This window comes from Trichosurus vulpecula, chromosome 1 (genome assembly GCF_011100635.1).
Source record: "Trichosurus vulpecula isolate mTriVul1 chromosome 1, mTriVul1.pri, whole genome shotgun sequence".
Lineage (NCBI taxonomy): Eukaryota > Metazoa > Chordata > Mammalia > Diprotodontia > Phalangeridae > Trichosurus > Trichosurus vulpecula.
Genome location: NC_050573.1, coordinates 433,334,491 through 433,352,084, shown reverse-complemented (window position 1 = coordinate 433,352,084; position 17,594 = coordinate 433,334,491). Strand labels below are relative to the sequence as shown.

Genomic DNA, 17,594 nt, shown 5'->3' with positions numbered 1-17,594 from the left:
GAATAGAGTACTGGGACTGGTATCAGGAAGATTTGAGTTCAAATCCAGCCTCAGACACTTCCTAGCTGTGTGACCCTGGGCAAGTCACTTAACCTTTCTTGCCTCAGTCTCTTCATCTGTCAAAATGAACTGGAGAAGGAAAAGGCAAACCATTCCAGTATCTTTGCCAAATGGGGTCACAGAGAATTGGATACAACTTAACCACCAAAACAAGAGACAGACTGTGACGCAGGTTATTTTGCACCCACGACACAAGGAGAATCATGCTCTGTGCATGACGGTGTCACAGATGAAAAGGTACTCAGGGTAGAGAAACATTAGGGAGTGGCAAAGCAGCCACGAGGAAGTGCCTTATTTATGTGAAGGGCCTTTGGCACAGGAGCATTAGGAGAACCGAGCAGGCTAACCACACCTTTTCAGTTCTTCACAGCTGCTGCTCTCCAAGAAGTAGCAGAAAAGTTTCACAGGGAACTTTACAGTCTCCAACCCTGAACAAATAACACTTTTCTGGCAAATAGAAAAGAAAATTTATTTCATTTACTTTACCTCTTGTGCCACCTAGGTCATGTAGTGCACAGGACAGGGAGGAGACAGGTTCTAAACCTGAGGTGGGTGCAGACAATGGACATATTTTGTGTAAGGGTGCTTATAGCATCAGCAGGCTCAGGGCCAGCCCAGCTAGTTGCTCATGGTTTTCGAGAGTCTGTGGGGCCTTTAAAACTCTGACACATCTGGTTTTGCCCAGGTCACCACCCAACAGGAGAGCTTTTTAATCATTCTCTCCCCAGGTTCACCAAGCCCGTGAGGCCCACCAGGCCATGACCTTCTGTAACTGCCCTAGATGACTGAAATCCAGCTCCATTCTCAAAATAACAACCATTCTGGGACTTGAATACTAATCAAATCTGATAATGTCCAGGTAATTCCAGGGACGGGAAAACCCCAAAGGCAGTAATTTTTCCATTCACAGCTGACTACAAAGGCCAGCACTCAATTGGACATATGGTCTTTAACCAGCCATCTTTGAGGGTCCTTAATAACATAATGAGCTAGGCGAGAGGCATTACAGCAATTCTGGGAAGCTGGTCTATAATTTATTAATACATCTTGAGAGAGGATCCCATTTACAGAAATAAATTGACGTAGGAGGCTAATGAGACACCAAAGCTTTACCATACGTGAACATCTGCTAACTTTTGCTAGTGTATGAAGTATTACCATCCATTATACCAGAAGTGTTACAAAGCAATGAAGAATTTTTTTATTACTGCTTTGTGCATATTTGGTTAAAGTCAGAACTTATTAAACACACACAAATAAACACAGACATAATACTTCTTTAAATGAAAATCGGTGATGCTTAAGTGTAAGGAAATGACTGTCTGGCCAAGTTTCCCTCACAGGAATACTTTACTATGACAAGGACCTAGAACGTCATCAGTGCTAATACTCCTCCTTCCCTTCAAATCTAGCACATTATTTTCAAAAAATACTATAGCCAAAAATTGAACCACCCCTCCTAGAATCAGGTGCTTAGCTAAAGCAGGTCCTTCCATGACAGATTTGCAGTACCTTGCTAGGCCCCTGCTTGAAGTCTTCCCAATCAGGTAGGACCTAGCCGGAGCTGGTGCTCCACACCCCAAGTTTTCAACAGTAAGAACAAGCATTTGCATGCTGTTTTAAGGTTTGCATAGCACTTTACATATGTTATCTCACTTTAAATTTTCACATCCACCCTGTGAGGGGGATTATTATCCCCATTTTACAGATGGGAAAACAGGGCTGAGGATTCAAGTGATTTAATGATTAAAGCCCTATCAGGTCTTCCTCACTCCAAGGTCCAGAGCTCTGTCTACTATAACACCTAGCTGTCATTCTAGGAAGAACCTCCAGGCCACGAAACGGAGGACTTGGTGGGGTGGGGAAAGGCGGGGATAGAGAGAGACTGGAAAGGGAAGAACATTTTAGGAATAGGCATTCATCTTCAAAATTTTAAGGAAAAGTCAATGAAAAATATAATTTTGCATGTAACGTGGGGGTTCTACTACCCCAGCACAATCGATAGATATAATCAGCTTTTTTATAAATAAGGTTTTCTATTAACTCAAGGTCCCATTTAAAAGTACAGACTCTTGTTTACTTGGGTCAGGAAGGGACCGGCATAATTGGCTATCCAACAAGCTAACCAAATCTCTGGGGACTTTAAATAACAGGAGACATTCGAGCACTTTTTCAATTAGGCTCTGGACCTGTCTAGTGGTAGAAGATTTCCAGTTTGAAACATCTCTCTTGGAAGGAGAGGAAAGAGTTTACATTTGTTAACAGTTGTTAAGTTTGTATTTAAAAAAAAAACATTTAAAAAAATAAACCTAAAAAGTCATCTAGCCAAACCTATTTCTGAACAAAGAACTTCTCTACCATCATACCTGCTCAGCCATCATCTCTCCCTTGTTTAAAGGCTTAGTCAGGGGGAATTCATCGACTCATTTCCCTTTTGAGTAACTCTGATTGAGGCAGCTAGGCCGCTCACTGGACATAATGCTGGATAGGGAGTCTGATGACCGGAGTTCAAATTTACTTCATATACTTACTAGCTGTGTGACTCTGCGCATATCATTTAATCGCCCTCTGCCTCAGTCTCCTTACCTGTAAAACGGGGACGCTAATAGCACCTGCCTCCCAGAGTTATCGTGGGGATCAAACTGTTATTGAATAGTGCTTTGAAAACCTTAAGGTGATATAGAAATATTAACTATTAGTTTTAAAAATAGAAATAGAATAAAAATAGAATACTGTATTTCCCTCCATTAGTGTGATGCTTTGCACATATAACATTCTCCCCATAAATATTTGTTGAATGAATGACTACGCTGGCTATCTCTCAGTATTTTAACCAGAGAAACAGAATAATCACACGTATAAAGCAATCAAAGAACAGTTAAACAGTTATTTATGGATCAGTGTCAGAGCATCTACTACAAGATGCTAGGCCTAGGAGGCGGAAAGACAAGATGGAAACGGTCCCTGCCTTCAGGAAGGTTATAATCTGCTCAGGATAAACTAGAGGGAAGCAAATTGACATGAAAATTAGGGAAATACTACGGAGGGACTTCTATATTCAACCCCTGGGGACCTAGAGAGGGAAAATTGCCTAGATTTCACAAGCTGCTGAGAAGTTAAGAGAGTCCCTATCTCAAGAAAATGCAATTTCTTCCAAATACCAGTTTACACATACTTACACTGAAATATAGGAAAACTAACAAAAAAATTGCCCTAAATTTCCAAATTAAAAATGAATTTTACAGGCCTAAGGTCTATGATTGTCTACTTTGGGGAAATGCCATTATTATTCAGTTTAAATAAAGGTTAGAATTTCATAGGGTCAAAGATTTAAAGATGAAAGGAACTTTAGAGACTGTTTAATATAGGAGTTCTTAAACTAGGATGAATGGGGTCTGTGCACTGATTTTGAGAGGTCCAAGGATTTGGATGGGGGTAGTGGGGAAAGAAATGTCCTTACTTTCAGAAACTTCTAACAGAAAATTAGCATTTACTTCAATTATTTAAAAATGTCATTTGAAAAAGGATCCACTGGTTTCACCAGACTTCCACAGTGGTCCTTGACACCAAAAAGGTTAAGGATCTTGATTTAATTCAACCCCACATTATGGGCGAAGTAGCTGGGGCCTAGAGAGTAGAAATGGTTGGTCCAAGATCACAGTTTAAAAGTAACTGAACTGGAAGCTGTATCCCAGGGCCTCTAATTCCAAATTCAGAAGCTCATTGATGTATTTGCTTTGGTTAAAAAAAAATCAGAGAGCAGAGTATGCCTGTGAACATGATTTCAGAAACATTAATTCTCAAAATGAATGGGTCTATCTTCTAAAATTTTGACTTATTTTTAACAAATGAAACAAAATCAGGAGTAAGACTCCAAAGCAGTGTGTATAAGAATAATGAAGGCTTTAATTTTCCTGTTTTCTCCTTTTGAAATGCTGTGCTTATAAATTGTTACCTTGTGTGTACTGGTATCATATAAAATCAGAATTTTAAGATAGTTTTGAAGGAGTATTTTGTTAAATCGACAACTTTCCTAAACAAATGCTATAGTATTGAGGTATTCCTTTCAAATCTATTTTAAAATTCAGTCAGGCTCATTTTGCTACACTGAGAAATACTTTAGTAAGCAATGAAATATTTGTTTAGTCTACTGGCCTCATTAGTTCTATAGTTAAATCTGATCTGTTGAAACAGTTGGAAGAAAGATTAATTCTCCTTCAGGAGAGAATATTATCACTCCTTTCTGACCTTAAATGAGCTAAGAGCCTCTTTCTGTGATCCTCTGGGCAAGCAGCACAGGTGCCTAATACCCCTGTGACCCTGGTGAGTCACTCAACAGCTCCAAGCATTAGTTTCTTCATCTGTAAAATGGGGAGTTAGAATAAATTACCTCTAAGGTTCCTTCTCACAATAAAATCGTAGGTTACTAGCTTTTTCTTCCCTCTCCCCAGGCTGCCCCAATAGCATGGTTCATGTTTTAGCCAGTCTCCCAACTGCTTAGGAATCTCTTTAATGTGTACTGAAAATCAACGTGGCAGAAGAGGCAGATAAAAAAGGCAATTCTAAGGGCTAAGGAAATGCTGCCTTAGAACAATGAATGCCCTCCTTAGTTTTATCCCATGCAATTCCTAAAAAAAAAAATAAGCAATTCGACCAGTATGGAAAAATGAGAGTAAAACACTTTCCTCATTAAAGGAACCAAATTGCAGAATTATAGCAAACTATCTTTGCTCATATGGGGGGAGATTGGATTCAACAAGCATTTTTAAGAACCAATTAAGGAATTAGGGGACATTTTATAATTACCATAGACTGTATATGAGAAGCATCAATGTAACAGAAAGACACCACTGTTTAGTAAAGAAAGACACACAGTTTAGTAACTTTTTAAGAATAGTTCCTAATTGCTTTCCAGAAGGACTGAACCAATTCACAGTTTCCTCAACGGTACATCAATGTACCCATTTTCCAACTGGCCCTCCAACATTTGCTAATTTCTTTTTTTAACATCAATTTCTGTCAACCTGATAGGTGTGGGGTGGAACCTTGGAATTGCTTTAATCTGTATTTCCGTATTAAGTGATTTAGAGTATCTTTTTCCCCTTATGGCTCACTGGCCACAAAATTTTGGGGAAGTCATTTAACCATTATAAGAGTCAATTTCTTTATCTACAAAATGGGAAAGAGGCTAGCCTCGGTGGTCTATGAAGTATCTTTTACTCCAAAATATTATGATTCTATATAAATTGAGGATTCCAAAGCACTAGAAATGTTAAATTTCATATCCTTTCTGGTATAGTTAGGCATCCTCAAACTGAAGAAGTGGAGGGGGAGGGAAAGCATAATATTGGGCTTTTAAGTGCATGTGAGATCCTTGAGGGCACAGGGTCTCTTTCTTTCTTCCTTTCTCTCTCTTTCTTCCTACCTTTTTCTTTCTCCTGCCTTCCTATGTTTATGTTTCTTTTTCCCTCTTCCTTGCTTGTATTTTCCTTCCTTCACTTTCTCCTTCCTTCCCTCTTTCTTTTCTTCTGTCTTTGTATTTAAAGTGCCTAGCATGGTATCTTACACATATTAGACACTTAATAAATGGTCCCTGAATTGGAATAAAGTGAATTGAACATTCATCTGTGAACCTAAACATTTGTCACAACAATGTATCAGCCCTGGGAAGCTCTTGCATCTTTTTCTTCATTTTCTGCAAGAAAGGGGATGTGGTAAACCAATAGGCAATCTCATGCCCTGATTTCTGCTGTTCACTTCCTTTAATTCAGACTCTCACAAAATAATAGTTTGTTAATGACACAAATGCCAAAGCTGTGATAATGGGCATGGGAGCAGAGGGGAAAAAAACAGCATGGAAAACAACAGAAAACCATGCAAAGGGACACTAAAATAAATACTACATTCGTGCATTACTTAAATACATATAATTCACTGCTACTACTACTACTGGTTTCCAATGTGGAAAAAAAAGCAGTCTTTTAAGAAGGAAACAATAATCCACCTTAGCACTGAAACAACAAAAGGTCATACGCATACATCTTTCCTTAATTAAATTGTCAGATGTCTCTTTCTCATTTGCTTCCCTTGATGTTTTGTCAGACCCTCATTTGGCAGAGACAAGATTGGCCAAAACCATAATAACAAAAATAATCTAAAATTCTCGAGCTGAAGGTTGTGGAATGTGGGAGTTGCAGGAGAAAGGCTTTTAAGTAATTTTGCAATCAACCATACTAATTTTCTTAGTTGTTTTAAATCCCCAAACCAAGGAGCAGAGATTTAAAAATTTCTGTTTTCCTGGCTGCTAGAATAATCTGCTCTTCTCTCCCTTCTAGAGATCTCCAGAATTCTGGTTTTTTAAAATATTTTTTTAATTAACAAGCATTTATTTTCTTTCCCTCCTACCTTCTCTCCATTGGAAAAAAAATTAAAGAAAACAAAACTCTTCTAACAAATATGCATAGTCCAGCAAAACAAATCCTCATATTGGCCATGGCCAAAAAAATGTATTTCATTCTGCATAATTAATCCATTACCACTTCTCTGTTAGGAAGTAGGTAGTAGAATGCTTCATTTTATCAATCTGCTGGAATTGTGGTTGATCAGAAATCTTAAGGCTCTTAAAAATGTTCATTTCTACAACGTCCTTGTTATAGTATGAATTATGAGCCTGATTCTGCTCACTTTCCTCTGTATCAGTTCATACAAGTATTCCCACATTACAGACCCTGAAGGGAGTGGGAGTTAGGGATATGTGTGTATGTGTATGTGTGTGTATATATATATATATGTATATATATATATGCTTATATATATATATGCTTGTATATATACATATATAATTACTTCTGTGTGTTCAGCACTAAGGTTGAGCTCTGTATAGTCTTGTGAGCTTGTGATCATATAAGGGGAGCTGGTAGACATCCTCGTTGGGAAGGGTGGGGAGAGGGAGCATCAGACACTGACAGTTCCAGATCATCAGGGTCTGGACAATAAGCTACAGAAGTGAGGAGAGCACCTGATGTCTTCATGTCAATAGGAAGTTTCTGGCACAGGGGTTATAAATTTGTATCTGCTCTTAAACAAATGAGTTTAGTCACAAACAAAAAAGGACCTGTTCCATTTGCCTTCTTCCATGACTAATTTGTCCCCTCTACACATTTATGCCCTCCCTACTCTTGTCTCAGGGGCTCTCCTAACCTTTCTCAATTTTTTTATTCTTTCCTTAGTTTCTCATGTCCTGGATCAGAATTTTTTCTCACTCAATCAGGAATTTATTGAATATCTACTGCAAAGTACCAAAAGATACAGTAGGCATGACATTTGCTTTTAAAATTCAAAGAGGAACATCCAAAGCAAAAAGTGCTAAATTGTGTAGTCAGCTGTCGTAATTGTAGGAGTTCAGAGAACAGAGAAACAAATAAGGGCTTTAGCAATCAGAAGCCTTCCTGGAAGAGACGGGACTTGAGGTTGCTAAGTCCTGAAAAACAGGCAAGATATGAATAGACAAGAAGAGAGAGGAGAGGACATTTGAGACAACGAAGAAAAGTCTTTTATCCACAGTTCTCCACCCCACCCCGGATCCCTTGACCCTAGGCAGCTAAAGGAGGAGAGAGAAGTTATACTTGTCCATTTTCTAATGGAAGGATCACATACACACACACACACACACACACACACACACACACACAGAGTTTTCTATGTAGGCCACAATTGATGTCATCACTTGGGTGTTTTTACGCAATCAAATCAATTATCCAGAAAGCATATTATTCCACATGTAAACTATCCATGGTGACATAAGGCTTTCTCTTTGCTTCTACCCACCCCAGCTAGTTGGGCAGGTATGAAAAGGAAATAAGTATGTAACTTCAGTAAATTTGAAAGATTTAAAATAAATACACACAAACGATCAGCATTTCTATGTGAAACCAATAAAACCCAGTAGGAAGAAAAAGAAGAATTCCATTTAAAATAACTTCAGAGTGCATAAAATAATTGGGAATCTGCCTACCAAGTTACACACAAGAACTACACAAACACAACTATAAGCTACTATTTATAGACATAGACTAACCTAAATAATGGGAAAAAATATTAACTGCTCAAGGGTAGGATGAGTTAATATAATAAAAATGACAATACTATCTAAATTAACTTAATTATTAAATGTTATACCAATCAAGCTAACAATTATTTTACCAAACTAGAAAACAAAACAAAACAAGACAAAACAAATTCATACGAAGGCAGAAAAGGTCAAGAATCAGGGTAATAATGAAAAGAAGTGAGAACAAAGGAGGCCTAGCAGTGCCAGATCTCAAAGTAATAATTCTCAAAACAAGCAGAGATTGGATAAAAAATAGGGAGCTCCATCAGTGGAACTGATTAAGTACACACAATACAGATGCAAAGGCAGCTAGTACTTTCATGTTCAGTAAGCCCAGGTCCCAGATACTGGCATAAGGACTCACTATTTGACAAAAACTGTTAGGAAAACTGGGGCAGCAGTTTGACAGAGATTAGATTTAAGATCAACAACACCTCACACTTTATTCCAGGATAAGCTCCAAATTGATAAATAATCTAAATATAAAAGGTCACTTTGCAAAAAAGGAGAAAAACATGGAAAAAGTTATCTATGGATAGAAGAAACATTCACACCCAAATAAGGATTAGAGAGGATTGTGGAAAATAAAAAAAAAAATAACAATAATAATTTTGATAACATATGCTTATCAGAGTATATCTCATGTTTAATTTGAAAGTTGAATATAAATTATTTCTAAATTATTCTGATTTCTTATTGTTTCTGCCTCTCTATTACTGGATAAGTCGCTTAACTATATCCAGGGCTGAAGATGATTTTCCAAATCTAGTTTATAACGTCAGGTTTCTTGATGTATATATACTAACACTGGGAGAAAGCACTAATGCCATGGTTTTACTGTACATAATTAAGTTTTATATTATTTATAGTACATCTGACTCTGTATGTTAACTAGCCATGTTGCTGTTTAGTCGCTTTTGAGTCCTGTTTGACTCTTCATAACTCCATTTGGGATTTTCTTGGCAAAGATACTGGAGTGTTTTGCCATTTTCTTCTCCAGTTCATTTCACAGATGAGGAAACTGAGGCAAACAGAGTTAAGATCTGCCCAGGGTGACACAGCTAGTATGTGTCTGAGACTGGATTTGAATGCAGGTCTTCCTACTCTCGGTCCAGTGTTCCATCCACTGCAGCCATCTAGCTCACCCTAGCCATGTCCTAACAAGGTCCTACTGCATTTATAACCTAGGCTTAAGAGATATTAGGCAGGCACATCATTTTCTTTTCTCTAACACTCCCACATAAGAACCTTTTAAAATGCCAACTACCAAGTGAGATACATAAATATACAAACTCCCTCCATCTTCATATGCTCGATATATCCCTGTGAAATCACAGTTCTGTCTCACATACACAATTTCCTGACGCTAAATGTGTACGCTCAGTTTTCACCAGGTCACCTAGCCTTAGGACATTTCCCTTAAATTTCCCCACTTTTGTCGGGCTGATCATCCTGTCTGTCCTTAAGTTCCCCTAACTTAACTCCTTTCTCACTCAACTCTCCAGCATCTCTATGACCAGCATAACAACCTGCCCGTCGCAGGCCCAGCCTCCAAGTGTTGAAGTGGTGAGCTCATCCATAGATAGCTAGGCTGGGTTTGGCACTTACGTGTGTGTGTGTGTATATCTCACAGGCAAGGCAAACACAACTCCCCCGGTCTATTCCCTATCACAGACTGACATCCTTTGATACTCTCATTCTGCATTCACTACTGGGTGACTCAGAGGCATCATTTTAACCTTGCCCCTAATCTCTGCATTTTAAAGAAACCTCAACCATCACAGGAAGTCAGATTTTGAAAACACCCTTCTAATAAGAAAGTCACAGGTTACAGAGTGAGAAGCCTCACCCTCTCATGTGCAGACTCTAAACCAGAGAGAAGCCCAAACATCACACCCATGGCAAAGAAAATCACTCACTCTAAAGACAAACCAAATGTATTAGAACAGGGTTCTGGGAAGTTTGGATTCAGTCAAAGGGCTGCACTTGAGGACCTAGAGGACCACATGTGGCCTCGAGGCCACAGGTTCCCCACCCCTGTATTAGAGAATTAGAATCTTATACCTGTGGAAAACAGCTCCCTGAGACAGTAAACTAGCATAGACTTTATCACTTGCTACTACTGATCCTTATTCTTCAATAATAAATTCTGAATTTTATGTGATAAAATGCATATTAGCCAAAATAACAGACCTAATGTTCAAAAAGAAGACCGTCGATAGCAGCTTCTCAGTTGCTTTTTGCTTCACTTCTGCCTGATGTTTTCTATCACTTTACAGTCACAAAATATAGAATACGTATGGCCCCCCTCCTTTAAAACTGAAAATTCTTATCTCTAAATCCAAGTCTTTGACTGTGACAGGCTGCACTGACCTTATGTATTTAGCAGTAAGCCGTCAATGTCACTAAACACATGAGATTATGTTTAGCAAAAGATACAAAACATTCTGTACCTTTTGTGTTTTTTTTTCCTGTTTCAGAGGAGTGGGGGATGGGAGGGAACAGAAAATGATGCTGGAGATTTGAAGGATATAACATGTGTAGTAGAAAAAATAATGCCCCTAATGTCAGAAGATCTGGGTAAAAGGCCCAGCTTGAACACCTGCTAGATGGGAGACCTTAGGCAAGCGACAACTTATCTGTGTTTCAGTTTCTTTGTCTATAAAATGGAGGGGAGGGGGAAAGGTTAAACCACCAGGCATGTAAATTCCCTTCCAGTCTAAAAAAATCCATGATTATGTGACTCTAAATGTTTCTGTCTTTATAAAGGCATCACACAAGAACTTAGTCATGTATTTCTGCATCTATGGTGTGTAACATCCTATAGCATTATAAGAGAAGAAAACAAGTTTGGGTCTAGGGAGTGGCGTGAGCGGTGAGTCATACCTTGTTTCTATAGATTTGGTGACTATGGAAGTCAGCGCCAAACACGCTCATAAAACAAAGTTAATCCCCGACTCCCCTCCACCAGCACAACCACCAACTGTTTTCTGCTATAACTCAGATCTTGTTCTTCTCGTTTGTAACTTTATTAAAAGCCTCCACGGGGGGAAAAAACCACTCCTTAATAATGGCTTTTTCTAGGCTTAGGAAGGAGAGAACTGGTACTAAGGACCCCAGAGATTTTCACAGGAGTTTACAATCAGGAAATCTGGGGAGGGAGACATTTCCCTGAGTTTTTAAATAGCTCCATTGTTCAGTTTTAGAGACATTGTGTAATTGGGAGAACAGCAAAACCTGTCCTCCCAAGGCTGAACAGAAAATAAAGAGCCACATTATTGATCTGCCACCTATTATTGGTGGGACCCTAGGTAAGTAATTTCACCTCTCCTCAGTTTCTTCATTGATAAAATAAGAGGTTTGATAAGATGACGCTCAAGGTCTCTTCCCAGGGGAAAGCTTATGTTATGATCATCTTTGTTAGAGATGGGGAATGTGACAGTGCTTAGATCAGGCCAATTCTACTCTCTTCAGGGAGGCAAGAACATCCTCTGAAGCAAAAACTGCAAGAAGGAAACACCTTCAGCAGTGAGCAGTTTTTATCATTCAGAAAAATGGAGTTTGAGCGATGTGTAAATAATCCCGGAAAGCTGTGAGCCTGTTTGTCTTATTTATATCAGTATTCCTAACACAGGAATCTGCACACAATGAGCACCTGACAAATGTGTGATGAAAGAATGGATTCTAAGAAATTGGGGGCAGGGAGCGGGGTGCATGGGGAGAGGGAGAATGTCCCAGAAGAGGTTCTGAAGTTATTTGAGGGCTAGGATTTATTACTGCTATGGAAGTTGTTTGTTTGTGACATTTGTTACCTGCTTCTTCCATTCTTTCACCCACCAACAGGCAATCATAACTCATATTTATGGTGGAGTTTTAAAACACGCTGGAAGATATTTCACCTTATTTGCGGCATTTCCTCTTTGTCTTCACTGCCCTAATGGTCATCTCTTATCTGAACTACTGTAAACTCACCTCACAGAATCAGTGAGCCGAAATGAATTTCACCAGACTATCTACTACACCATGAAATCCCCGGAATGAATCACACTTAAACTACCTAAATAAAATGAGTGCTTATCCTGGATTTTTACAAGTACCCATGGATAGAAAATAGGCCATTTCTCAGGTTTCAAACACGGCAGTTGATCTATCATCTCACTGATTCGGAACTTTGCCTCCAATGATGAAAATCACAACCCAGTCTGTGTCACTCGAACCCATGCTCTCTCATAAGTTAATTCCAACACGGCAGAGGCTTTCTTCACTTTCTCTTGGGGTTGTGAGAATACTAGTGGAGATCCCTAAAGGCACACTGCCTGTCACATAGTAGGTCCTTAATAAATGCTCAGTGACTGTCTATTTTACTCCTTTGTAGTTGTTCAGTCATGTCCACTCTTCGTGACTCCATTTGGAGTTTCCTTGGCAAAGATATGAAGTGGTTTTCCATTTCCTTCACCAACTCATTTTACAGATGAGGAAACTGAGGCAGACAGGGTTAAGTGACTTGCCCAGGATCATACAAACAGTAAGTATCTGAGGCTAAATGTGAATTCAAGAAGTTGAGTCTTCATAACTCCCAGGCCTGGAAATCTATCCGCTGCTCTACCTAACTGCCCTTCTTTTATCTGAATTCAAAAGGTAGGGGTCAATACTAGTGACTCAGGAAGGGCAACAAAATGGCGCCAGTTTAAGCAGCTTGGGACATTTCGACACACCCTAGAAATAGTGAAAAAAAGATCATGAGGCCAGAGGATAGGAAGAGATAGACCAAGCCTCCATGCTGACCTAGGAGTTGTAATAACCAGAGTGGGGGGAGGATGCTGGCAAATGAGGGCATCTGGTTTCTATTTTTGAGGTTCCAGTGTAGAAGTTCTGGAATCTCCCTTCTAGTGTTGAATCAATCGATCATTGAAGTAATTAGCTCAGTATTACCAACTAAAATCTTACAATGTGCTCATTTCCATATGTGTGTTCTTCTGTGGTAAAGGCCAAATGGCAGCATCCTCCTCTATAAATCATTCATAAAATTCAAGAAAATCATAGCACCATCTCAATTATCACGAATAGTTAGGGAAGTCCTTTCCGACCTGGTTCCCGGCAGGATGGCTCCCGCGAAGAAAGGTGGAGAGAAAAAGAAGGGACGTTCTGCCATCAACGAGGTGGTGACCAGGGAGTATACCATCAACATTCACAAGAGGATTCATGAAGTAGGCTTCAAAAAGCGAGCTCCCCGGGCTCTGAAGGAAATTCGCAAATTTGCCATGATAGAAATGGGAACTCCAGAAGTACGCATTGACACCAGACTCAACAAAGCTGTTTGGGCCAAAGGAATAAGGAATGTCCCATACCGTATCCGAGTGCGTTTGTCCAGGAAACGCAATGAGGATGAAGATTCACCTAACAAGCTGTATACCTTGGTTACTTATGTACCTGTCACCACTTTCAAAAGCTTACAGACAGTCAATGTGGATGAAAACTAAATTGAACTTCGTTTAAATAAAGTTATAAAATGTCAACTAGTAAAAAAAAAAAAAAGAATAGTTAGGGAAGGATCAGGCACCTAGGATATACTTAAGTCTAAACTCGGTTTTCGTTAGCAAAGAGGATGACATAAGGAATAAATTAATAAATTTTACTTCTGTTTATCTTTTCATTCTAATTGAAAACAAAATAACCTGCTAATTTGACAAAAGTATTCAACTATGATCATTATTATTATAACTTTGACAGTATTTTCTGAATATGGGTGCCAGCATGAAAATGCATGGGAAATTCAAATATATTTGTCAGATATATACACATTTTCATTTGTTGAGACCTCTAAGTTCATAGTCACTAATTAAACCAAATAATTGCCTTGGAAATAGATGTACAAGTAGATGCAAAATTCAAGAATTTTATACATGTTCTTCTAATTGATGGACATTAGCTATCTGGTAATTAAGCTAGGGCACAATGCTAGCATAATATGTACTGTTTGTTTTGTCTTTGCTTTTTCTAAGTTACTCAAGGACAGAACATCACGGAAACTGCCACATCAACAAATACAACACCAAACCTCAACATTAGTTCATAAATATTTGTCGATGATGAGATAGCTACCTAGGAGAATGAATGAATTCTATTGCAGTTTTTGAAGGATGTGCAAGGAATCAAAGCTAGAGATGAGATTTCACATCATCTTTGATATATTGAAGAATTTTTGTCATCAAACTTTAAAAAAGGAGTTAGAAGTCCTGATTAATCTTGTTTTGCTTTTTACAATGGTAATAACATTTTCCAGGATTTTATAAGAATCACAAAGAAAAGACAGTTGTTTAGAAGAATTTTATTATAAACATTTGTGAAGCTCCCCAAACATCTTGATTTTATTATCTTCATTATTAGCCATCCATGGGCCAAGAATATGTGGTTGAAGAATCTGAATCTTTGATATTATCCTTAAAGTTATACGGAAATTTAACAAAGATAAAACTGATCACACAGAAGAGCTCCCATATGGGAGAAACGTTCACAGCAGTCGATGAATCGGACCCTATTCGGAAAGCTAGTTTCTCCCGTTTTGGTACCTTTAGTTCAGTTCATCAAGTCCCAGATAGTCCTGATATTGACAGAACACTTTGTTCATGTCTGTGAACTTTCTGTTATGCACACGTCCCATTTAGCAGCCACTCTCTGTTGCTACCAGCATGCTTCCATCTGGCAAACCTCAACGGGAGTAGCATGGTCCATTAGAAAGAACACTTGCATACAGTTTAGAATTGGAGGACCCAGTCTAAAATCCTACCTCTGATCCTAAGTAGTGCCAGACAAATCACTTAGCTTCAGGGGGCCCTTTTTCCTCTATAAAAAGAGGCACTGGATAAAATGGTCTCTGAGGTCCCCTCTCTGGAGCTATGGGGGTGGTGGAGGTGAGGAAGAGGAAAGGGGAAGGCAATAAGCATTTATACAGTGTCAACTATGTGCAAGGCTCGATGATAAGTGCTTCTACAAATATTATTTCATTTGATAATGATAATATGGATCTATGATCATATGTATTAGGGCAGTGCTAGGAAATCTGCCTTCTTTCATAAGATCTCTGGGGCTGGGCACTGATGGAGGTTCCTCCCTTTATGAATTCATATGCAAAGTCACCCTCCATTCCCTGAAGGGATAGGGGACTGCTGATGTGGAACATGGCCTATACTATTTGACTCAGGTGAAGCTTGACATGTGTTGCTTTGTTTTGCTGAACTCCACCCCTCATTATTCATTTCTAGGGATGGCTTACTAGGAATAGGGCTGGAAATTAAGGTGATGTAAAAACAAGTTATATCAGTAAAAGTCTCTTTAGACTAAAAAGAATGGATGTGCTAAGAAGTGTATAGAACAACTGGTAAAAGGGGAAATCATTATTAAATAAAAAAGAGAGATAATGTAAACCAAAAAGCTCTGCCCACACTACCCAATTTTACCTGTACCATCTAACATGGAAGTATTCCATTTAACCTGATATAATCTAGCTCTTAAATAGATAATACAAGTAATGACTAGGGGAAATTCTATTTTAATGTGGTAATAAATCTGTACCTTCTAAGGTATTTTCTAACAGAGCTATAAAAATGCACCATTTTGCATTAAGACTTAATACATGATTCAAGCTAAACACAGAACAGAATTTTATCCTATTCCACATTCCCCACAAAAGATCGTTATTAACAATCCTTCCTCTCCAGATAATCATGAAGTTATTTTCTTACATATCAATTACATATATTTTTGTTTTTAACCAGACCTGTGACTACGCCTGAAGTCAGGAAGATCTGAGCTCAGTTTTGGTCTCAGACACTTCCTAGTCGTGTGACTGAGCAAGACACTTAATGTTTACCTCAGTTTCCTCACCTGTAAAAGGAGTGTAACAGCAACACCTACCTCCCAGGGTTGTTGTGAGGACCAAATGAGACAGTATTTGTAAACTTCTTAGCACAATGTAAGCACATAGTAGGTGCTTGATAAATGTTAGTTAAAATACAGGAGGGTAGGCTCCTGATGATGAATTCTCTCTCCCAATGTATATCCTTACCTTTGCTACAACTCAGAGCCAGACCAAGGGCACTGAGAAGTTAATTGACTTGTCCCAGTTCACAGAGCCAGTATTCATAAAACAAAGGACTTGAACCCAGGTCTTTCTTAGTATTTATCTATCAGAATCACTGATGATGGGAGAAAGCACTAGTATCATGCTCTTCTTTTATCAAATAGTCATGTCCCACTTTCTTTAGTCTGTCTGAATCTATACAATAATTGGGCAATACAACAGTTGTATTTACAAAGACCAATTATTTAAGGCCAACCAGATAACATGAAGGCTTTAAGTTCTGTGTTAAAGATTGTTTTTCTCTAAAATTTTCTCACATAGTAATCTTTTAAAATTCCAACTTTGCAGGGAGATACATTATGATAAAATGGAAATTAAAACATACAAAGACATATCTTTATATTCTCTATATCATATTATGGGAGATCAGTCACAAGTCTGGACAAAAATAATCATAATGATTGTATGTGTGTGTATGTATGGTGTATGTATGTGTAAAGGACTCTCCTTGTAGAGATTCCCTCCGCACATACAGATCCACCACTTATCTGTAACTCAGAACTGTACTGAGTGGCCTAGAACATCGGGGTCAAAGAGGAAGGACTTGAACTCAGGTTTTCCTACCTCCAAATTCTGCCTTCTATCCACTACATCACACTACCTGATTATCTAGTGAGGTTAAAATGAGCTAGTAATAAATCAGACCTTGAAACTAAAAGGGGAAAAAAGGAACTAGTTCTGGTTTACGCTCATTAACAACCCTGAAGCTTACAATTAGAGGGCTAATGATGAGCCATTGCTATAATCTTCAGCCATTCATAAATGTACATCATGCCTCCCATGTTTTAATGAGCACTTTTCTGCCTTCAGGAACTATGCCAACAGATTAAGCAGAAAACACACACACACACCCAGCCCTCTACAGTTTGGCCAGACTTAGTCAATGAAAAGGGATACTACCCATGAATAATTAATATTTCTCCAATTATTTAAATTTGATTTTACTTGTATAAATTTTTTAAAATTTTGCTTATATAGTTCCTGGGTTTGTTTTGGCAGGTGTACTACCAGGTATTTTATGCTGTCTGGAGTTATTTTAAATGGGGTCTTTTGCAAACCTTTTTGACTATAAACATATCTACTTTCTCTACTAAATGGACTTACAACGTTGCCTCTTGCCATGTGACTAACTCTGGGCTCTGGAGGTTGTGTCCCAGGGACAACTCAAGCCCTGATTTGTAAAAGCTGGATGGGCTTCAGAAATGGACTCACTGAAGGACCCAAAGACCAACCTAAGAATGCCTTAGAAAGGCTCATCACCAGTGTATTTGACAAACCCATGAT

General features: G+C 38.6%; 2 protein-coding genes across 2 annotated transcripts in view; one reads left to right on the top strand and one right to left on the bottom strand.

Moving 5' to 3' along the window:
* MAST4 (microtubule associated serine/threonine kinase family member 4) overlaps positions 1-17,594 on the bottom strand; it is a 772,318-nt gene that overhangs the window by 100,998 nt on the left and 653,726 nt on the right.
* On the top strand, positions 13,255-13,686 carry LOC118828554 (60S ribosomal protein L31-like). The gene has a single exon (XM_036735243.1). It carries the CDS (start codon positions 13,273-13,275, stop codon positions 13,648-13,650), a length of 378 nt encoding a protein of 125 aa, XP_036591138.1. The 5' UTR covers positions 13,255-13,272; the 3' UTR covers positions 13,651-13,686.